This window comes from Engraulis encrasicolus, chromosome 6, assembly GCF_034702125.1.
Source record: "Engraulis encrasicolus isolate BLACKSEA-1 chromosome 6, IST_EnEncr_1.0, whole genome shotgun sequence".
NCBI classification, from domain to species: domain Eukaryota; kingdom Metazoa; phylum Chordata; class Actinopteri; order Clupeiformes; family Engraulidae; genus Engraulis; species Engraulis encrasicolus.
The window spans coordinates 54,239,182-54,249,189 of record NC_085862.1 but is presented as its reverse complement, the minus strand read 5'-3'; the positions used below and the strand labels follow the sequence as shown (position 1 = coordinate 54,249,189).

General features: G+C 47.9%; 1 protein-coding gene across 2 annotated transcripts in view; it reads right to left on the bottom strand.

Annotated features, from left to right (window-relative positions):
• Nucleotides 1-462: 462 nt before the first annotated feature.
• notch2 (notch receptor 2) overlaps nucleotides 463-10,008 on the bottom strand; it is a 93,015-nt gene continuing 83,469 nt past the window's right edge. For both annotated transcript variants that reach the window (XM_063201978.1, XM_063201979.1), the window contains 4 exons: nucleotides 8,860-9,176; nucleotides 7,577-7,724; nucleotides 7,020-7,117; nucleotides 463-5,513 (listed from right to left, as the gene is read on the bottom strand). In XM_063201978.1, the coding sequence (XP_063058048.1) occupies nucleotides 3,837-5,513; nucleotides 7,020-7,117; nucleotides 7,577-7,724; nucleotides 8,860-9,176 (2,240 nt within the window). In that variant the 3' untranslated portion in view covers nucleotides 463-3,836. The remainder of the gene's footprint in view (nucleotides 5,514-7,019; nucleotides 7,118-7,576; nucleotides 7,725-8,859; nucleotides 9,177-10,008) is intronic.

The following is a 10,008-nucleotide window of genomic DNA, read 5'->3' as shown; positions in this document are numbered from 1 at the left end:
TTCCTATAGGTAATATAATAAATATAATCCGTGCATGTACAGAGTCAGAGAGTGCATTATGAAGAAATACGAAGTCTGTTATGCAGTTTCACCGATAACATTTGGGCCACCTTTATGAGCTACACATGTCCCATTTTGTGCTTATAGTTTTGTTAACTAACTTACGTACTTATTATCACTGGCCCTCTTTTTAAGAGCATCCAATTTTAATTTTATTTGTTAATAATATGTGAAGAGCTTCATTGCAAAATGACGTTTATCCAATCTGGGACATTTTGGAAAATGTACATTTTTGTATTGTTCATTGCAAAATGCATTTTTATAAAGGTTTAAAAAGTATGTTCTCAAAATATTTGAATGGCAAGAATTCACACAAAGTACATGATAGGATGTCTGAACAGACATTTTAAATAACAAAATGCAAGTGTTCAAAAGAAAAGAAAAACACCAACACAGGCACAGTTTCATGTGTAGATCCTAACAACTTTATTTGTTGATTCAAACATTGGCAAATCATTTCCCCGCTTGTTGTTACTTTGGACTTGTTTAATTTATTCACAAGATTCAACGACTGCTGCTGCACAAACGGGAGAGATCTACTTCATATGAGACATACACATTTATATAAGATTTTTATATATAATATACCGTATATATTTGGTTAAAAGGTACAAGTTTCATTGAACATCCTTAAAAAGTTTATTTACAGCATTAAAAAAAAATCCTTGCATAATATTTAAGTGATACTGTAACACCATGCTCTTAGAGCCCTTGCTGATTCAATCTTGGGATTGGAGGACCTGTGGAGTACCCGAAGAACATGGTTAAGTTAACCATGCACCGTATGTGACAACCTAAACTAAAGTTAACCTACAGGAGGTGATAAACCTGCTAATAGATACCCAACAGATGACATTTAGCTCTTCTATTAGATTATTAGGCCATTAGATTGTTTTACCACTACCCCAAAGGTTAACTTAACCAGGGGTGCATTACAATACCATGTATGTGACAAATAAAATTACTTGAACTTGAACTTGATTTATGGAAAGCGTAGTTGCTAACTATATTAGCTACTTTGTTGGTTGCAATGCAATTTCCCATTGGCAACTACCAAAGTTACTAACTGCTAACAACTAGGCTTTCCAGAAATGTCGCCATGGTTTACTACTGAGCCAGGTTCTTTGAATACTCCCCAGTCCTGAAGGCACACAACAGATACAGGTCGACATGTTTTTTTTTGACACCCTTAAAGCAAAGACTCATAAGTGCCATAGAGAGAATTGGTAGGGGTCAACTCTGATTCATTTACACACGACCTCCAAAAAAAGGCATATGATTTGACCTATTTGAAAGCAAATTGTGGTAAAACATGTCGTGTATAACAACACAATAAGACTAAAAGCTAAAATAAAATAAAAGTAATGCTATCCTTCTACCCATTATTGCTTTGCTTTCTTTTCTAGAACAAGGTCAACACAGTTAAGACAGTCCCCTGTGTACCGTATGTGTGTATGATTTTCTTTTTTTTAACATACTGATGAGTAGCTTTCGGTAGAATATGTAACACTGTCCCCATCCTTAGTTTCAGAACATTTTGTGTTGTTTTTAACCCCACATATCAATCTTGACCCACTGACAAAATGTAGGGGGAAAAGGCACTTGTAGATAACTACAATTTAGAATTTTGGTTGTTGTACCCATTTGGTCTACAGAAACTGATTGTACTGATCACAAGGACCCCCCCAAAGAAAAGAAAAATACAAAGCATGTCGAACTCCCCATAGTACAACTAAGCCTTAAAGTACAATGTTTGTCAAAAGCAAGTAAAACCGGTGCACATTATAGTGAATGAAAATAGTACACTCAATGATTTGGGACGAGAACAATCTTTTCAGTAAAAAAACATGCAATTTTTGCTTTCAGCTGAGAAGAGCAGTACAGTTGACATGTAATACAGTAACAGTTAGGGTGTTGGGTAAAACAGGCACCATGTCTTCGTTGAAAAAATAAAATCTCAATTGGGACGATACTAAGTTGGCCTCCATTTATTGTAACTCTTAGCACTTTTCTTTACCGAAACCAAAACAATTATCTCATCTAATCTCATGTCACTCCTACACCACGTGTGTACCACAGTACATATTTCTCCCAGCTGCGCCCCTGCCCCAGCTGCCTCCAATACTATGGTAAGTCAGTACCAAAGCCTCCAGTAACGTAGCAATAATCACAGACCGTAATTTCACCATCGTTGCCTGAACAAGATTCTTGTCTCCATCACTAGAGTACAGAGGAATTTAGTGCCAATTAAAATAAAGTACCCCAATGGCTGTACCGTCCCATTTTGTAAAATGGACTGAGCAAAAAAAAAAAAAAAAAAGACAGTAACAAAGATGCACCAACATTTGAGAGTGGGGGAAATATACACATACATACAGTATATAAATGAAAAGAAGCTAGAAGTCAAAATGATGTACACCACAGTTGAGCTTAGAACCACCTTATGTTTAAAAAGGCTGTGCCTATGTTTGTGGTATTTGTGCAGATCTCTCTTTCTCAAAAGGCAGTTATCAGTGAAACCAAAATCTGAATCCACCATTGAAGGGAAAAAAAACATATCACCATCATTCAATGTTTCTGCTGAGAACATTACAGGCAGTTTTTAGATAATACCTCTCCTAAAGCAGGCTGACCCATCATAAAAGACAAAAATGATAGTCATTAAATTAACAAAGACTGAATACACAGAGAAGTACTAACTCAATTGACATGAATGTTACATAACAAGAAAACAAAAAAAAGGAAAGAAAAAAAGCTTTTTTGACCAAATATCCTTCACAATGTAAAAACCACAAGTTTAAAAAGAAGAATGAAAAACCCCAGCCCACCAAGGGCAGTGGAAAGTGTCCCTTGTTCTGATAGCCACAGTTACATCCTGCTCCACGGACAGATGGCACAGTTCTCCTTTCGACCGTGGACATTTACGTGTACGTTTTCCAAAAGTCACAGTTTCGTCCACTTAGGTTTGTTTTTGCAACAGTCCTTAATCTTTACTCTTTTTCCATGCGATTGTTTTATGCTGATCCACAGGTCAAGACTTAGACTTTAGGCTTAGACTTAAAGCGATTGCCTACATTGAATACATTTGCCTGCCTACATTGAATACATTTTACGTTTTTTCCATTTTCTTACTTGGGCACACTGTGGCAGTATTACAAAGAGACTCAGTAACTATATATACACACACTCATACACACACACTACCAATACTGAAGTGCATAGTAATTAAAAGGAAAACAAAAAACAGAAACTTGGAAGAGACAATAACTAGTGGGATATAGGATTTTAAGACAAAGAGAGAGAGATCTTCCTTAATAAACAAAAACAAAATAAAAAGCATTAAAACACTGTAGTTTCCACCAGCACACTGTCTTGGGGCACAGCCAGGTCTGGGGGTCCATTTCCCCAAAACCATAGCGCCTAACTAAGTTAGCTACTGTATTGGTTGCAATGCAATTGCCTACTGCCTAACAAATGAGTTCAGTACCGGTGCTATTACCTTAACTATTTTGCCAGCTGCAACTGAATGCTATTGCCCATTGCAGACCAAGTTGCACAGTACTGCAACTTCCCATTGCCAACCAAACAGACTGCTAACTAGCTAGCTTGACTACGATCTTGTGAAAGGCCCCAGCCCAGCCCAGCCCACACCAGACTCAGTGAGTGCTGCTCATACATACATACATGCGTGCATGCCATGCATGCGTGGTGGGAGGCAGTCTATAGAAAGGGAAGCGTATGACGCTCTGTTGTTAAGACCCTCAGCTCAGCTCAGCTCAGGCGTAGACGCTGCTGCGCTGGGGCTGCTGTTGTGCCTGCGACGCCCCCTGCTGGCCCGCTGCTTGCGGCGCCTGTGCAGAGGCCGCCACCTGCAGCTGCAGCTGCGACTGCTCGGGAATGTGTGTGCGGCACGACGGCGGCGGCGCGCTGAGCGTGTGGCCCGCGTGCGTGCCGGTGGTGGTGCCCAGCGGCGTGGGGCTGGTGGTGACGTCCGACCAGTCCGAGTTGGAGTGGGGCGAGGAGGAGGACCAGGGGTCGGGGGACTCGGGCGACGGGGTGAGGTAGGGGTGCTCGCTGGGCGGCTGGCCCGCCGGGTGGCCGGGCGTGGTGCCCTCCGAGCCGTTGGTGGTGTAGCTGTGCTGGGAGGGCGGCGTCGGGTACTTATCCACGGGGCTCTGCAGCGGCTGGTAAGGCGGCAGCTGCCGACCCTGGCCGGGGCCCTGCCCATCCACCATGCCCATGGCCATCGAGTGGTTGTGGTTGTGGCTGTGGTTGTGATTATGGCTGTGGCTGTGCGAGTGGGGGTGGGAGAGGGTGTGCGCCATGCCGTGCGCCAGGCCCATGCCGTCGGGCATGGGGTACATCTGGGCGCAGTGCAGGTGTGCGGCGGAGCCCTGCTGGGGGTGCCCCTGCGGGCCCTGGCCCCCCATCTGCCCTTGGCCCAGCTGGGACTGCTTCAGCAGGGCCTGCCCGCCGCCGGGCATCATCTGGAAGGTGACGATGGGCGGCAGCTGCTCGCGGCTCATGGTGATGTTCATCAGGCCGGGGCTGTGGTGCTGCGACAGGCCGTGGTGCGCGGCCGAGCCCATGGCGTGGTGCGGGGTCATGGTGCCGAACATGGAGGCCGGACCTCCGTAGCCGCCACCGCCGCCGCCGGCCCCGTGCTTGCCCAGGCCCACCCAGCCCTGCTGCTGCTGCTGCTGACTGGCCAGCATGTGGCTGACGGGAGGCAGCAGCTGGCGGGAGGTGGGGCTGCTCATCAGCGGGGGAGAGGTGGCGGCTCCGTTGGCGCCTGCGACGTCTCCAGCGTACGAGTGCGGCGACTCCAGGGAATCCACGGGCGACATGGTGACGGAGCTCTCCGACAGCCCGGGACCTTTGCCGTTGGTGGATGCGTTGGCGGCAGCAGCCGCGGAAGCAGCGGCTGTGCCATTCATGCCTCCTGCTGCTCCTCCTCCTACACCTCCTGATGCCCCGGCACCTCCTCCTCCTGCTCCTCCGACTGCTACCATAGGTATAGCTGCTCCTCCGTTAGCCGCCTCTCCTCCGGCCGGCTTCTTCCTCCTCTTAGCCTTCATGTCTTTCAGCTCCTTAGGGCCTCCTCCTCCACCTCCACCTGCGCCTCCTCCGTTCACTTTGGCGTTGCCTCCTCGTCGGTTCTTCTTGCCCTGCGGGCCGGGCCTCATGCCCATGAAGCCTCCGGCCCCGTCGCACACCATGGAGTGGCCCCCTCCTCCGCCGCCCCCCATGTGCGGTGGGCCCGCGTGGGGGCTGTGCACCAGGTTGTACTGGTCCAGCAGCCGCACGATGTCGTGGTGCATGCGCTCCTGCGCGGTGTCGCGCGGCAGCCGGTCCAGGTGGTCGGTGATGTCGCGGTTGGAGTAGTGGTCGAGCAGCACCTGGGCCGCCTCGAAGCTGCCCTCCCGCGCTGCCAGGAACAGAGGAGTCTCCTCCTGAGAGAGCAGAGCAGAGGAGAGCAGAGGAGAGCAGAGCCGAGGAGAGGAGAGGAGAGGAGAGAAGATGAGATGAGAGGAGATCAGATGAGAGGAGAGGAGGGGAGAGGAGAGGAGAGGAGAGGAGAGGAGAGGAGAACAGAGATGAGATGAGATGAGATGAGAGGAGAGGAGAGGAGAGGAGGGGAGAGGAGTGGAGAGGAGAAGAAGAAGAATGAGAGAGGAGGAGAGGACAGGAGAGGAGAGCAGAGCAGAGGAAAGGGAGAGAGAAAGAGTTAGATGAGAGGAAAGGAAGGGAGGAAGAAGAAATTGAGGAAAGGAGAAGAGACGAGAGGAGAGGAGAATAGAGAGGAGAGGGTGGAGAGAGGGGGAATAAGATGGAAAAAAAGAAAAGAGAGGAGAAAAGAAAAAGAGACGAAAGGACACAGGGTGAAGGGAGAATGAAGAAAATACAGAAATAGAAGGGGAGAAGAGAGGCGTAAGGAAGAACAGACAGAAATAAATGGTGAGGGGTGAGGGAGAAGACAGGAGAAATAAAAAAGACAAAAAAGTGGAAAGGGAGGAAGAAGAGGGGAAAAGGCACAGATGTAATGCACAGAGGGAGAGTAGGTTAAGAGTGGAGAAGGGGAGAAATGAAGAGAGAGAGAGAGAGAGAGAGAGACACAGAGAGAGAAGATGAGAGGAGAGGAGAGGAGAGGAGAGAGAACAAACAGAACAGATGCTTGAGACTAAATTCACAGCTGGGATCTTTAGGCACCTGCAGACATTACCATCCTGACAGCAGAAAAGATCCATCTGACTAGGCTCATTTCACACAAGTGCAAAAAAAAAGAAACGCTAGTTCTAAAATTTAAAAAAAGGCTATTTGGCGTGGCTGCTGGAACAAAATGGCAGGAGAACTTTCTAAAAATTAACTGTTTTACATAAGGCCTCCAAATGGTGTACTGTAGACGTTACCTACTGTGCTGACTCAGCGATTACTGTAAAAAAGCGCAGGCTAATGTATAATACGTCTGCACACACCAATCCTGACTAGTGGGTAAAAAATATGATGGTACCCTGTAACAAAGCGGCGGTGTGTATATATTTGGAAATCATACCATATTTTTTTGTTTCTCAGCGTTTGAAAAATTGCATTTGAAAAATCAGCATTTTTTGCTCTTTTGCAGAGGCAGGGACATCGACCTCTGCAGTTTTTTGTTGCCATAAATACTACAGTACAAGGGCCGCAGGGAATGAGAGAACGGGGTAGAGGAGGGGAGGGGAACAGGCCGGGGAGAGGAGAGGAGAGGAGAGGAACAGGCAGACAGAGTTGGAGAGGAGAGGAGAGGAGAGGAGAGGAGAGGAGAGGAGAGGAGAGGAGAGGAGAGGAGAGGAGAGGAGAGGAGAGGAACAGGGGGGTAGAGTTGGGGTAGAGTTGGGAAGGGGGGAGGGGAGGAGAAGAGGCAGGCAGGTGATGCTGGCTGAGGCTGAGAGACTGTGAGTCTGTGGTCCTGGAAAGCTCACCTTGTTGTCCTGCATATCTCGATTGGCTCCGTTCTTCAGCAGCACCAGAACAGCCTCCACATTGTTGACTGCGGCTGCCCAGTGCAGAGCAGACTTGCCTGAGAGGGAAATGGATAACAGGGTGATGACCATGGTAAAACTTTCAGACAGACAAAATGAGAGTGACAGAGCTATGGGATAGGGAGAGAGAGAATGGGAGATGGGCACACAAAGAAAAATATAGGTAGGTAGGTAGGTAGAGAGAGAGAGAGAGAGAGAGAGAGAGAGAGAGAGAGAGAGAGAGAGAGAGAGAGAGAGAGAGAGAGAGAGAGAGAGAGAGAGAGAGAGAGAGAGAGAGAGAGAGAGAGAGAGAGAGAGAGAGAGAGAGATGGAAAGAGAAGGCTAATGGATGGACAGATGGACAGAGAAAGGGGGAAATGTTGGAGGGGAGAGGGAGGGAGGAAGAGGCGGAGGAATACATACAGAGATGGGATTTGTATGAAGGTGTATCTTACCGTGGTCATCCACAGTGTTGAGAGATGGAGAGAAAGAGAGATTTGCATCAAGGTATAGCTTACCATGGTCATCCACAGCGTTGACGTCGGCGTGGCAGTGGACCAGCTCCTCCACCATGCCCTCCACTGCCAGCCGAGCGGACAGGATCAGGGGCGTGGTGCCGTCGTTCATGCGGGCGTCCAGCTCCGTCGCCCGGTTACGGATCAGGATCTAGTACAGAAGAGACCCAACACATGTCAGTCAGGTGGGGTTGTATAGATCACAATAGGCTTTTGCACACCTTAAATCGAAGAAGTGTAAACCAAAGGTTCAATGTGGCCCCCAGCTGTGTCCTCAACGAGCCCCAGTGAGAAACACTATAAGAAACGTAATGTGAGCTGTTAGTCGAATCCCTTACCTGGAAGACTCCCTCTACATCGGAGATGACTGCTGCGTCAGCCTGATCTCCAAAAATTCCGTGCTCCTGGACACGGATGTTAAGGACACGAAATCCGTGTACAGGAGCACGGATTTTGCCAAAATTCCGTGCTCCTGGGCACGGAATTGTTTTCCGTGATGGGCACACAGAACTGCTTTCTATAGGCTATTACCACAGCACTGTGTTAACTCACTCATTAGAAAATACATACCAAATGCTAATCCTAAACAAAATAATGCTATAGCAATTTAAGTTGTGCCCTGACCAAAACATTCCCTAAACTTAACCTGTCATTAAAGACATATTTTTGAGAAATACCTTTTCCAGTTGGTTGCTAGGCTATCAAATTCATATATTGATTGAAAGAAAACTAGCTGTGCCCAGACCAAAACAATCCCTAACCCTAACCTGTCAGTAGGAAAAAAAGAAATTGAGAAAAAATGTTAGAAATTAGAAAAATCCTGAGAAAACACAAGACTGTGGAAATATAGAGCTGTGGGAGTAATCTATAGAGAGAGCACTTCTTTGTGTCCATCACGGAAAACAATTCCGTGTCCAGGAGCACGGAAAACAATTCCGTGTCCAGGAGTACGGAATTTTGGCAAAATCCGTGCTCCTGGACACGGATTTTGTGCCCTTAACATCCGTGTCCAGGAGCACGGAATTTTTGGAGATCATGTTGGCTGCGTGCAGTGGGGAGCGTTCCATGTTAAAACATAACTTTTTCTATTCTATTCTATTCTACTCTATTCTATTCTATATATGATGGAATAAAATGATATACTTAATATAATGTGATGGTAATGTGGTAATGGGAAAGGACATTGGTCCGCATGGCTACCTGGAAGACTCCCCGTGTGTCCCCCATGTATCCGTATTAAGTAATGTAATGTGATGTAATTCTGCTGTTCCTGGCTGTCCACCTACCTGGAAGACTCCCTGTGCGTCGGCGGCCACGGCCGCGTGCAGCGGGGTGCGTCCCATGTTGTCGTGCGCGTTGGGGTCGGCGCCGGCGTCCAGCAGCCTCTTGGCGGCGTCGGCCCGGGCGTAGCGCGCCGCCAGGTGCAGGGCGGTCTCGCCGGTGCGGTCCGTCTGGGCCATGAGGGTGGCGCCCTGGGCGATCAGGTCGCTGATGACGTTGCTGCCTGCCTCGTCGGCGCCGCTCTCCTCCTCCTCGTCGACGAAGCTGCCGCACTCCACGCCGCTGCTGCGCAGGGAGGCCAGCATCAGGGGCGTGAAGCCGTCTGTGGAGAGCAGGAGAGAAGAGAAGAGAGGGAGGGGGAGAGACGCACATTTCAGACAATTTCAACTCATTTCAGTGCTCTTTAACGTCTTGAGCCTCCCAACGTCTTGACCTCATCATAAGCCTCCCAACGTCTTGACCTCATCATAAGCCTCCCAACGTCTTGACCTCATCATAAGCCTCCCAACGTCTTGACCTCATCATAAGCCTCCCAACGTCTTGACCTCATCATAAGCCTCCCAACGTCTTGACCTCATCATAAGCCTCCCAACGTCTTGACCTCATCATAAGCTTGCCAACGCCTTGACCTCATCATAAGCCTCCCAACGTCTTGACCTCATCATAAGCCTCCCAACGTCTTGACCTCATCATAAGCTTGCCAACGCCTTGACCTCATCATAAGCCTCCCAACGTCTTGACCTCATCATAAGCCTCCCAACGTCTTGACCTCATCATAAGCCTCCCAACGTCTTGACCTCATCATAAGCCTCCCAACGTCTTGACCTCATCATAAGCCTCCCAACGTCTTGACCTCATCATAAGCCTCCCAACGTCTTGACCTCATCATAAGCCTCCCAACGTCTTGACCTCATCATAAGCCTCCCAACGTCTTGACCTAATCATAAGCTTGCCAACGCCCCCCTTGGTATCAAAAAATAAAATAAACCAATGCCCACTAATTGTAAATGAGCAACACCTACACTAATCTACATTGAAAACTACGCTGAGATACATTCTGTGGAGAAGAGAGAATCACTTTCAGGCAATATGTTTTATTTGGTAATGTTTGAGAGCAGTGAAAGAAGGCTGGGTGAGTGTAGATGATGATTTGG